We start from the raw sequence: 18,642 nt of genomic DNA on the forward strand, positions 1-18,642 counted from the left end.
CAAATATGTTTGACAAGAATATAACAAAAGTGAAAAATCATCTCTCCATAAAACCAGTTCACGGCTTATTAAAGACATCCGTAACATACACGGTTTCGTGGGTGTATTACCAAGTTTATCGGTCAAAGCAACATAGGATATGGTATGGTTATTTCAGGAGCAGTAATTATAACTGCAGATTCCCTGCAGTCATAATGATTAGACTACCTAATGAAGATGTAGAAATTTCGGTGCATCTGTCTGCCATACTAGTGTTTGTTATTTTCACGTGCTTTTGGTAGTGGTCAAATGCTACGCGTGTTTATGATTGGGTATCTATGGCAAATCCACCGGAATACTTGGAACATTCAAAGATCACTACAGTTCCCACAGTTCCTAAACGCATAGCTGGTGCAGTCCATTATCCACGACGCGACCGGCCTCGTGGTGAGTGAGTAAACCCCGCCTGTCCTGATGGAGCCAATCAGTTATTCAGTTGAAAACTGTGAGGTCATCCTACAGCCTCCCATTGGAGTGCTATATTAAGAAAGCAGCAAGGCACTTTATAAAGAGGTTCTGTCGGTATCCCCTGAAAATCCAATGGTCGACAACTGACGCACACACAAACTAATGAAAAGGCTTTCGAATCAGAGGCTTAAGAAAGACGGTGTGTCGTCTAACTGAGAAGCTATTTGGGTTTTTTTGGTTGTTATACGCTTGTTGGAAGTTTTTTGTGGGACTGAGTGACCACATGGCTGCTATCCGAAAGAAGCTCGTGGTGGTCGGCGATGGTGCCTGCGGTAAAACATGCCTTCTAATTGTGTTCAGCAAAGACGAATTCCCAGAAGTCTATGTGCCGACCGTCTTTGAGAACTATGTGGCGGACATCGAGGTGGACAGCAAGCAAGTAGAATTAGCTTTGTGGGATACTGCGGGTCAGGAAGACTACGACCGCCTTCGCCCGCTTTCCTACCCGGACACCGATGTTATATTAATGTGCTTCTCGGTGGACAGTCCTGACTCTCTTGAAAACATCCCCGAGAAATGGGTTCCAGAAGTAAAGCATTTCTGCCCGAACGTACCAATCATTCTGGTTGCCAATAAGAAAGACCTGCGAAATGATGAAAACGTGAGGAATGAACTTGCCAGGATGAAGCAAGAGCCAGTAAAAACCGAGGATGGCCGGGCTATGGCGGTGCGCATCGGGGCTTACGACTACTTGGAGTGTTCCGCTAAAACCAAGGACGGGGTCCGAGAGGTGTTTGAGACAGCCACACGCGCTGCCTTGCAGAAAAGGTCAAGACAACACGGAGGCTGCATGAACTGCTGCAAACTGCTGTGAACTGAAAATGCTACTTCTGATGTACTGAAAAATGACAGTGTCTCGTCGCTGGCCTATGCCAAGAACACACGGAGAAAAGAAACGCCCTTTTAGATACTGCTGATGGGCGAGTCTCATTTTGCAACGTGTAGAGTGGTTTACAGCCCATTCGGAGAGATACAAAGATTTGTCCCGTGCTCGCAGATTATCGGCGTATGGGTTTGAACGGGTGGGTTTTCGGTGGCCACGGAGCAGTAACGCCTAGAAGTGCGGAACAATGGGTTTAACACTCTAAGCAGCGGCCTTCTTATAAAATGTATAGGGCTTTTAAACACCTTGACACTGCATTGAGCCAACTATAATTTGAGAATGCCTTTGGATATCTGATATACTCAATAAGAGAGACTGAAGAAAGAGTAAGATTTTGGTTGCTGGCAGCTGTGGTAACAACGAGACATAACGAGATTGACACTGTTCTGCGATCTCTGGGCCGTGAAAACCGGCAACTGTTCTTTGTTGTATGAAGAAAGACCTGGTGTATCAGGCTGACGAAAGTACAGAGGGGGATGGGCACAAGCGGTCAGTGCTCCTTATTGTGTATTGTATTGCGCATAAGTCACTTCGCTTTAATAATACGCGCACAAATAATATTTCAATACATTAAAGCGTCGGTCACAGAGATCACACAAAATCTTCACGGTAGCCCAGCGTTATTCGCTTAATTTAGTTAGCGCTGGGTGTCGAGCAGTGCGATTGTTCAGCCCAGATGGGATTATTTAAACACTGGCGTTACCACGATTAAGTTGATTACAACTGCACTGAAGTAAATTCGCAATTGCTCTTTTAAAGGAAGTAAAAATTATTCCTAACGTCACAAGCCCTTTATCTTTGCGCTATGCCGTTTCAATTGAGATTTATAAAGTTAAGCTCTGTACACGTAAAACTATTTTTTATACTTCTCAGTTCTGTGGTAACATTAACTTCAGTTTTAAAATCGAAGTGGTTAAATTCGTAGGTTGTCATGTTTACAGTAACCCAGAAAGTATTTGAGATGTATGAACATTTTGTTTCGCAAAAATAAAGGTATTAAGTGTTTAATGTAAATATAAATGTGTCCTGTGTTTATCTAAGTTTACATACATCGTATGTAATCAGGTTTAAATCTTATTTATCTTTTGCATTTAACTGTTTTACAGTAGTGAAAATCTAAAAATGTACAGAAACAACCTTTTGTCGAAACGGGTGGGGTCAGCTTTCTAGACATGCCTCCATGGTCCTACTGCCTACCACACCGCAGGATTTACTGTATTTTTTGTATATGTACTTTTTTCCAGTTGATATTGATACAATGTATTTGGGCCTCCTACACAATTTTTACAATAAATATGTTTATTTGTTCAAACCCCTTTGAGGTAAATTGAACAACGGATATCACCTCTGCCTTTAACACAATATGTAGTCTGACCCTTCTCTTTTACTGCCATCATACACTTGGAATATAAGATATTCAGGCACAAATGTGAATTTGAGACAGGGAAGGAAATTGGTTTATTTATTTCTTTAGAACCACTGTAAAATCATAAATTAGCTTTCCCCCAAGACAAAGCAGAAGCACAGGCGTCATCTAAAATGTATTGCATTACATTTCAGGGTATATATTGCATTATCAAGTGATTAATCATAACACTGTAGCAACCTAACATTTTTAATATTTAATATTTTGTCAAAATATGGCTGTGGGATAAGATTAGATGGTTAGGATGGGTCTGCTAAGTTTTAATTTAACATGTTTGAAATTTAGGACAGCTAAAGTGGCACTTAATTAATACTTTTGCCAATGCCTATTAAACAATTGCTAAAGTGACCAACAATTACAATTTTAAACATTATTGAATCATTGTAGTGATACATGGTTTGATTTGTCTGACCCACTTCTCAGGGCAAATGTTAAATTCAGGATAAATCATTTGATTTTCAAGACCTAGATGAGGGTTTTTGTTTTTTTTCACACAGTACATACTTGTTAAGATTATGGTCAACATGACAGACACTTGAATAACAGAGTTAGCAGGTATTTAAGAGTTGAAGGTGATTCTACATTGTGCTACATACTTATCTCCTGCTACTTTCATTAGCTCATGAAAGTTTAGTGGTTTGTCTGGCTTACATGCCCAGGCAAGTTTGAGACAAACTTGACATCAAATCTCAAATATGTGGGAAACATTCTTGCAGGTAGTGTTTCTAAACACATGATTAAAATCAGCGCAATATATTAAACACAGTGTTTATGTCCTGATATGTTTTTTTAACTATGATAAAATTAATGCTCACCAGTGGTGTTAGGCAGACCTACAGACCTACTTGTTTTATAAAGGAAACTAAATAGTATTGCACACTGTAACAGTACAGCTGTACAGTTATTACTACACAGTATTTACCTTTTTTCCATTACAAATATAGAAACTAAAACAATGAGACAAAAAAAGACCAGCGCTAATACTATCATTTTTGTGGCTACATGGGATAACATTCAACAAGATACAATATTCTGATGTTCTAAAATACTCTTCCCAAAGCTTTAATAAACAATAAAAGCACTTAGTATTATTATTTGATAAAGAACAATTTTTGTTCTTTTGGCAATAGATGTTTATGCTTTTGGTGCATACCAATGCTCATTAAAGAAACTTGATAAGGTGATTTCAGGGGATTATTTAAAATCAACACCATGAACTGAAAGAGAAGGAAGAAAAAATATTACTTTAATATTAAAGAAACACATTATCTAGTTAAGACTACCATTCATTATTTGTTACATTGCAGCTAACAACTAATGCCAGTGCAAATGGGTTACTTCATCAAGCTTTATAACCCAGTACAGAGAAGGTTGATTTCATATTTGATATGTATCATTCAATGCACTCTTCCCTTGGACACTCTTTCCTTCCCTTGACATAACATGTCTTGTTGCTAGGCAAAACCATCAGGTTTGAATAAAAAAGGAATAATAATAGCTGACCTACTTAATGTTGCTGAGAGACAGTTGACTGATCTATTACATTAAATAGATTATTTAAATAATAATACTCTTATCTGTGGCTGCAGTTAGATCTTGCCAAGGCTTTTCGAAACAGAGATGCATTCTTTCTAATCTGATGTTGATGAGAGAGGACTTTAAACCAAATAGGAAAGAGGGTAGAATTTTCCTCCCTAAACCTGTTTTTTCCAAGGTGAATGAGGATCGAAATATAGGGGTATCAAAGAGGAGAAGAGGCACATGAAGAGAGCTCAGTGGTTCATGGTGGGAGGGGTCAAGTGGGACTTCAAAGGGGAAATGTGTGGGCAGACCCATTAAGATGGAAGGCTGTGTAAGTGGGGAGGTGGTGTTATTTACTTATTTATTTTAATTTTCTTTTAGTTCTTTCACAGATTCCACGTTTCTAGTTAATCATAACAGCAAAGGGAAAGTACAAAAATCCTCTGAAAGTTGCTGAGAAAGACCTATAGTCTGAATATCACAATCCTATAATTATACCATATTAATACAATGTACTAATGAATATTGATATATGTGGTCAAAATGCCAAGCAGGAGCATAACACTGTATCACAGAATCACAGAATAACTCATACAAAAGGGTCTATTAACATTAATTATTATAATTCAATGTATAGTATAATGAAAAACATGCGTAGTCTCACAGTGCAGCTTTTAATATATACTGTAGTGACTGTAGGTAGACCAAAACAGTGAAAACAATAAGTAAATGATAAGCAACAGGACTGTTAAAGGACAACTGTAGTGCATTAAGAGGATCATGTCCAACTTGACCTTATGAACTTGACTATCTAAGGAAGCTTTATTGTGGAAAAAAGTGGATTTTTCAGTCTAAAACCAAATCTGTCTCTTATATATTGTATGTCATGTACATATCAAGTTGTTTAAGGGGCAGTTTCGTCAATTGCAACAAACATAATCAATAAGGAGTTTGGGGTAAAGGGGAAAATACCTACTTTACACAATAGCAGGATATGAGCAAGAAGGTTAAAAACTTCAGTAATCAGCAGAGTATCCCACAATGGACAGCTTCGCTCATCGCTAAATATTGGACAGGAAATCTGCAGGAAACATTAACAAACGCAACCGAAAATAAAAATATGACGAGTGTCCAGTGCTCCTAATCACCTAGGTTACAGGGGAAACCTGACCACTGGTTAAGTCTTTCCACTAACAGTAAAAAGGAAAAAGCTGATGTAGTTTTCAGTGTTCCTTTTCCTAGTTTCTTCACTTGTGTTTAGACTTTGATAAAGGCGCAGACTCCAGTATGTGCTTTCTGACTGCCAGGATTACTAGTTACAGTATTAGAAATATTATATCTACGTTGTAGTGTGTAAGAAATGAATAGTCACATAGGAATGACAGCTTGTAAGATTTCTGTATGTTGTATTTGTTTCAACCATGTATGTATATTCTTTGTGGAAATCAATTTGCTATGTTCCAAATCCAGTTTAGATTGTTGTTCATTTAAAAAGTCCTGTTTATCTATGTAGATCTTTCCGTTTGTCTAGATTGTAATGACTCTCTTTTTCCAGATCATCATAGGTGTTTTTTGGTCATGGTCCCCTGTTATCATGGCCATATCTGAGCTAGAGGAAACCAGACATAACTAAGTGTTATGTGTATGACATGATTGGGGGTGTTATGTGTATAATATGATCGAGTGTTGAATATGACATGATTAAGAGCAATGTATGTATATCATGATTGAGCATTATGTGAACTACATGATTAACTGCCTTATAAGTATGACATGATTAGGAGTGTTATGTGTATGACATAATTAAGAGCATTGTATGTATAATATGATTGGCAGGGATATGTGTATGACATAATTAAGAGCCTTATATGTATGATATTATTAAGAGTGTTATGTGTATGGCATGATTCAGAGTGTTGTGTGTGATATGATTGAGAGTGTTATGTGTATGTCATGATTATGCACATTGTATGTATAACATGATTGAGAGCGTTATGTGTATGACTTTCACTACAGTGGAAAGGCACCTTCCAGCTACATAAAACAACAGACCAATTTTGTGAACAGTGACATGATTTCTTAGTTTCACATGAGAATCTAATGCTTTTTCAGGCTGAAGGTTTTGAAGAACAAACAGTTTTGCCAGTTGCCAGGCATATCTAGGTGAATAAACAGAAGAGTTCTTTATGCAGAAGCTACACTTGAGTCATGGCCAGGGTAGAGGTTGAGGGATTACAGAGTGAGCATGGCTGTCCATAACCTCAGCCCTGATCTTGTTACATATGTATTGAAAATAGGAATCTTTTATTAGTGGAAACTGATGACACAGGACAGAGGTGGGAGGATATTTGGTAATGATTTATCTTGCCTTGTCTGCTAGGATATTTAAAAGGGGGTGTTAATGAGTGGACCACACTTTTTTTTGCGAGAATTTGAGAGTTTGTTCATCAACAGGGCAGTGCAATGACCCTAGAGCTCATAGAGCTTCACTGAGATAACGTCAGTTCAAACTGGATCAGTCTAGAATACACTCTTAGTCACAAACACTGATAAAAGTGACACACACAAAGTATGCCAAGATCCAGGGGCAGCTGTGACTTGGTTCAGTCTGTACAGGGAGTACTGGAAAACCGCTTGGAGTCTGTCTACAGGCCCTGCCTATGCAGCTTGGTGGTTGGTGGTGTAGGGAAGTGGTCTGCTCTGTCAGGTTGCTGTGGATAAACAGTTCCTTCAGCCAAGTACTCACACTGAGGTCATCAGTCTAATGAATGACTCACTGGGGAAGGCCTCCAAGCCTGATTGTTTTCAAATCCAGCAAGAAGAGAACAATGCCACCACTGTCTTCTGTTTTTTATTGTGCATGTGTGTATATGTTTGTGTGTGTTTTAAAAAATGAAGAGCAGTAGAATAAAATGTACTATAGCCTTTGTGCATTCTTTTGTGAAATATTTATAACACTTTAAATAGGAGAGTTCCATTACAGCCTGATCAAGAGTGACATATTAATGAATTAAGCTGGATCTTTTCTGACCAAATGGCTTCTTCTTGTGTGTTCTAATTTTGGATACTGTGAGGTTCTTAGCAGCATGAGGACAGATGTTATCTGTTGTTTGCAAGTGTGTGTGGGGGGGTGTGGGGGGGGTGTGGGTGTGTATCTGTGCTTTTTTATTTTTTACATTTTTGTATTAAAAAGACACTTTTTTTTTTTTAACAATTTGTTATTGTAAGTCTGTATAAGTATACTTTTAAGTCTGTTTGTCCATGTTTCAGCTCTTGCTTGTCTGTAATTTTGTTAGAAAGTGTAGGAAAGAGAATGAACAGTTTTTTTCTTTGAGCTCACTGTCAGAGAAAAAGTATAACTTGTACTCTGAACATCACCTCATCTGTGTGTGTTTCAGTTTCTGCCCCACCTCCTGCCCTTCTCTCTCTGTCTTTCTTCAGTAGCTTCAGTGTTTTTATTTCAAATGCCTTCAGAGAGCAAATACTTTGGTGTGGATGCTGCTACATTGCTAGGAACATCCAGCTAGTAAAGACAGGTTTATGGGACTGACTTATAGTGGGCTGAACATTCCACAGATCTCTCAATGGTAACTCAGCATTGGGGACATCAAAAGTGCATGCTGAGACAGAGTACTGCTGACTCAAACTTGCATAAGCCAGCAAACACATGACCAAATCCTTTGTTTCCATAGGTAAAAATCGGCATGATGTTCCTTAATCGCTTTCTGTCAGTGAAGGTGGCACATGTTTTCTGTGCCTGGGAAAAGCCAGAATTCAATACTAAAACAGATGATGTAATTGATTAAAAAACTGCCAGATGTGTGCTTCTACACTTTTCACTTTTAAAAATGAGTTACATGTACTCCATGTAATTTCCATGTTACCTGTCAGGTGACTTCTGCAATGTGCATATTTTAATAAAAAACAGCATCTAGCACAAATCTGCTTTGTTATTGCAACTGCTGACTTTCCTAAAGCACAATGCCAGGCATCCAGCTAAAATATGCCTCTCTGAGGTTATTGAGTAGAGTCACACAGAGTGGAACAGTTTCTGGCATTGTTATATTCATTGAAAGCGTGCTTCTTCATTTTACTAGTTATTAGCAAAATATTCTTTTTTGTCTTTTTCTCTGCCCAGATCTATGAAACAAAATAGAATTTTCCCACTTTTCTAAAAAGTGTAAGTCTGTTTACTCTCACTGAGAGAAATGAAACACCTCAGAAAACAGATTATCCAACCCATCTTCAAGAATGTGTGGAACAAATGGAGTAAACTTTGTTCTTGCTCAGTTATTATTGTTTAGGATATCTGAAAAAATAAATCCATGAGTCAAGCTGTTTTAGAGATTATTGTATGACCATTCTTTATAGTAACCAGCCTAACTGACTTAGTGAAATGGCATCAGATCCAGATATCTGTCCTAAACTCAAGATGGATGGATCCTAACATATTTAGCTTACACTAATCAAGTTCTTGAGAATTTGACAGCTCTTTAGAGCAACAGATTTGGTTATTTTCAGAATACATTATAAATGCCAGCAATCATAAGCACACTTGAACCATGTTGGTTCTGAAGGAGAGGTTAAACCCAGAGGGTGCCCGCTAGGCTCAGCTGAGAGGCTGTCTCTCCTGGCACAGGCGTAGCCTATATTTCCCCCATTACTCATGGATGAGGCTGCTCCCATGCTTCACAGCTTATTTGTCATGCGCCTGTTTAGATCACATTCACATCTCAGCCACTGCGTTCCTGGAATACAAAAAAGCACATTACGAACACCCGGTGACCTTCTGAGGTCAGTCCTCCACTTTTTGTTCAGGGGTTTAATGTGATTACAATGTCTTTTTTTTCTTGGTCAGGAGAATGTTTAATTCATCAAGTCGATCTTATTTCATAGGGCTTGGCTGCTTTTGCATAACTAAGAACTGTGAAATGTGGAATGCAACATGGAATAGCATGACTTTTGGTGTCAGCTGAAATGCTGTGCTTATTAAACTGAAATGTGCTTCGCTGCTAATTATTTTAGTTATTGAGTAGTCGTCTTCACATCCTGCAAATATAGAATTTTTACTTTAATTCCAAACCTCTGTCTTCATACAGCCATTATCAATTGCATCAGTGCATCAGCTGCACTGTCATTTACAACATGCGTGTAATTGAAAACATTAGTTTTGAGACTCTAAAGGTGCAGCAAAGGCCTGGTGATGATGGCAGGCAGTATTCCAGTGACTACAGCTCAGTTCTGAATTTCGCAAATGTCTCTCCCACGGAGCCTATCACTAACTGCACTGACCCATATAATTCTGTGACTAATTAGGCACTCTGGGTATAGATGTGAGGGCTGTCAAACTGCGCCTGGCACAGGAGAATGGTATATGTGGGTGTGTGTCCGTGACTCATAAATGAAAGTAGAGGGTATCTGTATTTGATAGTGTTGGTTGCCATGGAACACAGAATACTCCCTCAAGGATGCATCTGGGGACCATTTCTTACAAACCATTATGATATGAAAGATTTTTCATGTTATTACACTATAAATATATAATGTTACAAATGAACTTCTAATGTATAGAAAGATATTATAATGTACCTTGCATGCACTATACTATGTTGTATATGTTATTAGTAATTTTAAATTGCTACATAACTGTAGTCCCATCAAGGGACAAAGGAACCAGCTATGGTAGATTACTTATAATACAAATGACATCATTTGCCACATTTTAGTAAATACAGTGGCATGTTTTCAAAAGCTCTAATGTTCATATCCTCTAGAACCCATGTGGGATTCATGCTAAGTGGAAAACATTAGCAAAGTCTGTGTTACATAAGCTGGGCCAACTGTGGGGGAAGAGCACTTTACTGTGTGGAGGCAGTTACTGTGAGGAAAGGGAGCAGAGTTCACCTGCTCCAAGGATCTTCTCAATCTTATCTGCCTTAAATTTCACTGTATTCCACACAGGGCTGCTATTACTACTGTGAAAAGGTGTGAATATTCACTTTACATAACTCTTGTGGAACACATGAGAATGAACCAAAATATCTTACTTTTGCTGTGGATGGCACAGGTGGAATGTGATTGGTCTGAATGACAAGGCCAAGGTTTTATTTAATGAATCTGTCATTTTTTCTCAGTGGGAAGAGTGTCATTAAAAATGGTCCTTACATTCCCTGGCAAACAACTTACAAGTTAAAGCACCCACCTTGAATAAATTTCACATTAGCCAACTAGTACATGAGTGGACACCTACAATGGGAGGTGGCAGACCAGACAAACTAAAGAGAGGTCAAGAATAGCTAACAGTTTATTCAGGACAAATAACTAAAACTGATAATCTTTGCTTTCAATACCTTGCTTTGTTTAGTTTGCTTTTTCTTCACTACCTTCAATACATCATCATTTTCTAAACATCAGTATTAAAGAAATTCCCACACCAAAATAAATAATTTACAGCATTGAGCTGACACTTTTATCTAAAGCAACTTCCAATTATGACTGAATACAACTTGAGCAATTTGCTCAGTGGTTCTAACAGTGTCAATCTGCTGGTGGGGCTTGATCTGACAACCTTTTAATTACTACTCAAGTACCTTAGACACTTAGCTACCATCAACAGTTTTTACATTTTAATTTTTTTTTGCATTTGAAGTCAATATATAGATGATCTATATTCTCCCAAACTATGTCTTCTACAACTGATCACATTTCATATCTTGTATAAATACACCTGTGTACACACTCTGTCCATCACCATGGAAGATTTAACCAAGCATGCAAAGTCTTAATTGAGCATTTTCTAAATGTAATATATGGTAATAGCAATATATTTATTTATATATACTGAGAGTTGGAAATCCCCAAGAAAAGTAAAATCACAGAGAGCAGCTAAGAACAACAAAGTTAAGATCCTGTGGGACCTCATGATCTGGACAGATAAACAAGTAATGATGAACCAACAGATATCATGACAGCAGATAAGATGCAGCAGCAGTGGTAATAGAAGTGGCAGTCCCAAGAGATGGAAATATCCAAATAATTTATTTTTAAAATAGTAATATCATAAGTAATATAAAAAATGTGCAAGGTTAACACTACAGGCAGCTCAGTGGTTAATGTACTTGACTTTTAATTGGAAGGGTGGTAGTTGAAGCCCTACCCCTGCCAAGTTGCCAATGTTGGGCCACTGAGCAAGGCCCTTACCCCCCAATAGCACAAGTTGTACTCAGTCATAACTGTAAGTTGTGTTGGATAAAAGCATCAGATGCCTCAAATGTAAATGCTCTTGGGGTTGTGACCCACTAGGCTGGAGGAGAGGCTCCAACAGTTCCCAGGAATGACAACATCAATTGCAGTTCAAAAAAAGCACAATCCTAGGAGCAATGAAAATACTACACCACATTCTCAAACTCTTTGGAAGAAGACTCAAGTGTGAGGATAAAGATATGACCATCCACTGGAAGTGCTTTTTTTTAAAGCAATATAGGCAGATGAGATGTATGTTTTTAATTCTATTTCAACAGGGAATTGTGTCTTTTGACTTTATTTCCTTGCTTTCTTATTCAGAACTCTCAACTCAGTAAATACTCCTCACAAATGCTCATAGTGCTTCTCAGCATAAAAGATAAGACTTGTAACCATAAAGCACACTTCCAAAAGGATGAGAACAAAGTGTTTTCAAGTGACACTTTTGTATTAGTTATAGTCCTGCCACGTGTAAATAGAAAGACAAAACAGTGATATTTAAAAAGCTTTTTTTTTCCTATGCTAAATCCTCATAATAGTTCATAAGATGCTTGGTATGCTTTCTTCAGTTTAAATCAAAACAGTGCCAGTAGTAATTGTTCTGGTTTAGGTGTGGGGTGTTTAAAATTGTGTGTTGCATAAGCAGTGATGTCTCTGTGCACAATAACAAAAACGTAAGCAATCCTCTTTGGCTTTATTCATCACATCCACATATTCTTTGTGGGGATAAGGCACAGATGGGTTCCATTGTTCAGTGTATAGGACAACGGGTGGCACGGGGGAAGTGGGACGCTGTGTTGTCAGGCTATGGTCTATGGTTCTGGCATCTGGAACACTGCTCACTTCCCCTTCATTTGCCCAGTATGTTCCTGCTCCTGCCCAGGTTAGAACACTGCGTACATCACTCAATGCCAACAACGGAAAAGGTGTTACCACTATAAAATTTAAAAAATACTAGGGTGCATGACTTTTTTTGGGAAATGTTTATAATAACCCACTTTTGCCATGAAATAGTGAAATTGTAATACACACTATAGGAAACTTTGGTGCAATCAGGAAAATACCTATAAACACAATATATACAGTATACACAGTAATGCAAACAGAAGTGAACACAGTAATAAAAAGCTTGCTGACAAACTGAACAGACTTTATCTGCATTACCTCATGCATAGTATGTGAGAAGTATGTGTTTTAGCTGGTGACCTCTGTGGTGTAATATTCACTATGCTAAAATAGTAGTATCAAAAGTTTAGAAACTCTGTGTTTACAGTATTACAGTCAACAAATATTTTCCAGAAAAGCTGTTAAAATACTTAAACTCACTTTGAGGTAAATAGATTAATTAAAATGGTCAACAATGGGAACGTGTTCTAGACAATTTCTAGTCAGATCTGTAGCTAGTATACTGGACTTCAAGGGTCTGAAATGTATAATAAACGCAGCATAATTTGGTCACTAACAGCCAGGTATGCGGTTCAGGTATACTAGTCAGTTTGTCAGGGATTTGATAGGCAGGAGTAGGCTACAGTGCTGAATTCAATATCTTCTACAAAGGGCTCCTTAATGTGCTGTATTAACACTCTTTTTTCTCTGTAAATATGCAAGCCCAATAAAACCTCATTATATTTTTAGCTGAATTGCTCTGACTTACAATGTTCCATTGACTTTCTGCAACAGCACAGAAAGAAGATACAATGTGTTTGTCGATGTGTAGAATGGGAATAGCTGAGACCCACAGCACTCCAATCAATACTCAATTAATGTGTCGTTCTGCCTTCCAATAGTTCTGAATTTTTCCATCCACGCAGTGAAGAAATGATCGGATCTTATCAAAGGACAATATCAACCAGAGACAAAGGCCAAACATGTGACATGATTTGTTTGAACTCCTTTTGCTCTTATTTAATCATACACATGCTCACACAATTTTAATCTGACCATAATAAGTAGTCATCAATGATTTTTGACTCAGACCAAAGACATTAACCAGATGTCTATGGATAGTGTCTCTTTTGTATTCAGTTAAGCTCTGGAGGCACCCCTCTTGGGGAAAAAAGAGCATTTGAAAGCCAGGCTGGAACGGAAGTGCCCCTCTGGCCATTTGTACTGATGACAGCTGTGGAGTCCAGTAAAAAGAAAAAATCCTGGGTCAGCCATTTCCCAGCACTGTGCTCCCAATGAGATTGCTGTTGCATGGGGATGAATTTAAGCCACAAGCACTGAAAGGAGTGGCTACTCCTGTGAAGACACATTTTGATAGTCCCCATGCACATATTAACAGTAAATGCATTAGAAGCTTTAATAGAAGCTTCATACCTACCTCTTAATCATTTTAAATTTTAATAAGACATCCTGTTCCATATTGATGATGACCTGCATTAATAAATAATTCACTAGATTATATCTAATCACATTAGTTTAATGACATTTTGGTCAAATCTCAAAGTGTGTATATGTGCAGAGAGATCAGACCATTCTATGTATAATTTTCTTTTATTAACTACTGTAACATTGATAGATGACTACATACCAGAGGAAGAGTAAATGAAAGTATGTGCTGAGGATGTTAGCACCAGAGGCCAGAACAAACATGTCATCTGGACTTTATGCTGATGTCAGTGGAATCAGAGAACAGATCAATGGCATTCCTTTTAGAACCATCAGTATGTTGTAGTTCTCTCCAGCACTATAACTTTATGAGGCAGATGGGCTGCACAGGAATACATCTATTATTCATTAATCTATTATTTATGTCTATTGACCTCCTTCTCTGTTAAAAAATAGAAGGCCTACAACTATTCTCATGGCACCCCAGTGCACTACTGTAGCTAATACTGAGTCAGTGAGGAGGATTTAAAAACTTGAAGTAGATGTTCTTTTCTTTTAAGAATGCTTAGATGTGTAGCCATAAATGGAGGTGTTAGCGGAATTGAATAATCATAAATATTATATTATTTTTCAATATACTGACTCCATGTACCAGAATGGTGGTATGAATTATTTGAAAGAACAACAGAGGTTCAGATATTTTTTTCAGCTAGGATCATACTTCTTACCAGTAATAGTACAAGAAAATCTGCCTTGAACTAGCAACATCATCTGAAAAAAATGATGCTCTGACTTCACAAAACAACTTACTGGGACGAGTTATCAAACATTATTTTGTCAATTTTCTAAATATGGATTACTAATCCGCATGGCATCAGAGAGAGAGAGAGAGAGAGAGAGAGAGAGAGAGTGAGAGAGAGTGAGTGAGTGTGTGTGTGTGTGTGTGTGTGTGTGTGTGTGTGTGTGTGTGTGTGTGTGTGTGTGTGTTTGGGAGCAAACGAGTTCAACTGGTCAGATGAACTGAGTCTAGGGAACACTGGGAGGAGAACACACACATCTTGCATTCCTCAACTAAATAACAAAAGGTTAGGCTGAGAAGCCAGGTTAAACATAGCTGTGAATATGACAGAGACTCAGAGAAGCAGCCAAACGTTCATCCTTACAGTTATTGCAGTAACAGCAGGCATGATTGCACATTGTTCATGTTCATTTTATTCTAAACTAAATTGACTAAATTGTATGCATGTAGAATATTACACCTCAAATAGCAAAAGCCTGGTACCCAGTATGGGACTGACTTGTGAGCTCATGCCATCAGCATCCCTGTGACAGACTGCACAAAGGTTTCTGCATTCCTTGCATTGCAGCCTTCAGATGGTCTCCCTTCCAGGCCTGGAAAAGGAAATGCTCTCACTAGGTGAATTCACAAGAGGACATACAAAAAAACATGATGCTCAAATCAGTCTAGATGAATCTGGTACTAGGAGACACTTTCACAAGGCACCTCACAAAATCCAGGAATCTTTCACAATAGTCTAGTTTTATTGCTATTTAAAATAATAGTAATTTAAATGTTTGTTTTTTTCAAATGATCTTGATGTTAACAGCAACAAGAAAGTCATTAAAATGGTTTGCCCAGAATAGGTTACTAAAGGTTTCTGTAAATATTATAGCACTTCTTTAAGATGTGTCTTTATCGTGTAGCTCTTTATCATCATCATCATCATTATCATCATCATCATCATCATCCCTCTATGCAATGTTTACACCTGTCTTCCTACATAAGATATGTTATTGTCATTAGAATAAGCGGTATGAGACAATGTCTGATGTGTCATAGGCTAGAGAGGAAACCAGACCCCAAAGTATGCAGGTCGAAAACACATCTTAGTCCACAACAGGATGAGAGCTGCTATACTTTAGTTTCCTGGATCCTGTTTTTTTCTAGTTGTTCCAAAAAATATCTCTTGGTCTGCTGTCATCATGGTTAGCCCAGGAATGTCCCGGGGGAATCTTTTCAAATTCCATACTTGTCAATAATCAGCATTTGACAAATCGCTAATGGTGGTAATAGCATCATATGTCAATAATAATGACAGAGATTGGGGTGCACTATGTTTTCCAAAGCACACTCACTAATTGTTTCCAAACCAATCTACAGATATGGCATAAAATCATTATTCATTTTACTATCATGCCACATATGCCTGACCACAGCACTGAACCTACAGAACTGTTGAGCATAAAGCAGAACAAGCACCTTTCTATATAGGTAAGCATGATACTCTTAACTCTAATGGTTAATCTTCAGATCAGAAAGCTTGTTCAAGTATTATCTTATGCAACAGGGCTCTTTTTGAAAGAATGTAGTCCTGTGATTGAAATTTTCAGTGCTTTGTGATTTTGAGGATGTTTTAGCAGTTCCTTCTTTCTTCTGTTTCCTTTTAGGTGGTTTTTTTTTTTTTTTTTTGCATTTAGTCCAGTTATAATTGGTGTGCACTTTCTATTGGCATTGTTAGTGTAACGTCTCAAGGTAAACAGGATGCGGGGAAGAGGCACAATTAAACATACGTTTATTACACGCATGAACAATACTTAAAACACAACACTCACGCTCTGTACACCATAAACACCAACACACACACTACGACACAGGAGACATATATATACTAAAGATGATTACACATAATGCAACACAGGTGGACGACACGAGAGGGCGTGGCAACATGGACGGACACACACACACACACACACACACACACTTTTCAAGAAAAGCTGTTTTTTTGTCATATTATATCTATAGAGGCACAGCAACCTAAAAGCAATATGATGTGTTTTTATACTTGCTTTCTTGGCATCTGTTTGTAGTTATTCTTATATAGATTGAAGTTGAGAAAATCAAATATCTGTTTAAACCCAAAAGAAAATTAATGTTAAAATATTGATTCCTCATATGGACTGTGATTTAAGAAGTTGCTGAGCACATTAGGTCAACTCACTGGCAGGGCCACAGTCTGGGCACCATGCCAACGCTGTTGCCAAGGCAGCAGTCTCTCCTCCTCCCTGTCTCACCGAATAAGGCCTGTTCTTGTTCAAGCAGTTTGGTGCAGCACAGAGATTAGACCCAGGCTGAAGAATGTTCTAAGTGGCACTGTTACAAAGTGGATACCAACAGTGGTGTACCCACTTAACATACTATCCAAATAATACCCTCATAATTCTTATTAGTCAAGTCAGCCATTTTGTGTTTCTTAATATGCCAAAGTATTGCAGAGATTTGGTTAGAATTTTTAATTAATTTTCCAGAGTAAAAAAAAAGTGATTCCTTTCACTGATCAGCAAATGGCCCCAACATCACTGTTTTAAATAATACATTACCTAATAATTTCTGCAAGCTGTCAAATGGTAAACCTTTGGGTGCCTCAGGTAACTAGTAAAAGAGCCAGTTGCTGTTTCCAAGCAACTGAACATTCCCACAGGGAAAGATACTGTTTGGGCACCAATGTGGTCAAAGCCTTGCCAACTCACTCTGGCCAATTGCTTGGCTTGCTGTCACTTAATGTGATGAGTTCTGCAGACACAATAACTTATAATATGCTGCTAGAATGGCTTCCTGGAACCAGTTGCATAATTCGCTCATGTGAGAGTGAGGATTCAGCTGCCTACTATAACACAGCAATATCACAGCAGTTTAACACCTGTGGTGTCCATCTGAGGAAAACAACACTGGTTTTAATAGTTCAGCCTAGGTGTTAATTTAATACTGATGATTTTTTGTGAATAAGATGTGATAGATCAAGTTTAATAGTTTCTCAAATCATGCAGCACAAGCAGAATGCTGACTATTGTGTGGTGGTAGCTCAGTGGTTAAGGTACTTGCCTAATAATCAGGAGGTTGTTGGTACAAGCCCCATCACTATCAATTTGCCACTGTTGGGCAAAGTACACGATACAAGGTTGACATACTTAATGTGGCCAATATATAGTTGTAGTAGCAAGTCAGAAAATGCAGTTGTTCTAGAGTCAGACTGGTCGGGGCAGCTGGTTCCTACTCCTCCAAGCTGCTGCTGTCAGCAGATTGCAGGCTCCAACAGCTGCAGTGTACGGGAGTGCAGAAGTGGAACCTACAGCCAGGACTGCAGCTCCACCAAGCCTGTTAATCAACCCCCACATCCAGTGTGAGCACTCCAGCACAGCGCATCTTGGGCCCAGCAGAGACAGATGGCAGTGGATGAGAACGTGGGTGGATGATGGTGGACAAGCAATGTGAATTCCGGACGCAATGCATGAGAAAGTGCGTGGACATGGCCGGATGCTGTACAAAAGGCTGGGCAGTGGGCCAGAGGTCCTTGCCATTACCCAACGCCTGACAAAAGCCGTGCCGCCGCAGCCTCGATGCCGCCACAGCGATGGACCCCCACCACTGCTGCTCTTGCCAAAGGCTAAATGCCTCCCCACTACACAGAGAATCAGTGTGCTCAGACAGAATGACTCCTGTGGGGATTTCATGGGAAAGACTGTTGAGCATGTGGTGGCCATATATATTACTGAAATGTGCTGTTTTGGTTGGGGTTGTTTGTTTTTTTGCACATCATAAAAGTAGCATGTACACTATTGACTACTAGTACTATATAAACAGTAAACAGCTGTTAACACAATGGCTAACAGAACAGATAAAAGGATGCACTTGTCTTTAAATCACTATAGATTATTCATTATTTATAGATGGTAA

At 38.4% G+C, this 18,642-nt stretch overlaps 1 protein-coding gene across 1 annotated transcript; it reads left to right on the forward strand.

The window, feature by feature from the left end:
• Positions 1-554: 554 nt before the first annotated feature.
• On the forward strand, positions 555-2,702 carry LOC113580651 (rho-related GTP-binding protein RhoB). The gene has a single exon (XM_027015336.3). The coding sequence runs from the start codon at positions 731-733 to the stop codon at positions 1,319-1,321; it is 591 nt and encodes a 196-aa protein (XP_026871137.1). The 5' UTR covers positions 555-730; the 3' UTR covers positions 1,322-2,702.
• The last annotated feature ends 15,940 nt before the right edge of the window (positions 2,703-18,642 follow it).

Source organism: Electrophorus electricus, chromosome 10, assembly GCF_041902795.1.
Source record: "Electrophorus electricus isolate QZ-2024a chromosome 10, ASM4190279v1, whole genome shotgun sequence".
In the NCBI taxonomy this organism is placed as follows: domain Eukaryota; kingdom Metazoa; phylum Chordata; class Actinopteri; order Gymnotiformes; family Gymnotidae; genus Electrophorus; species Electrophorus electricus.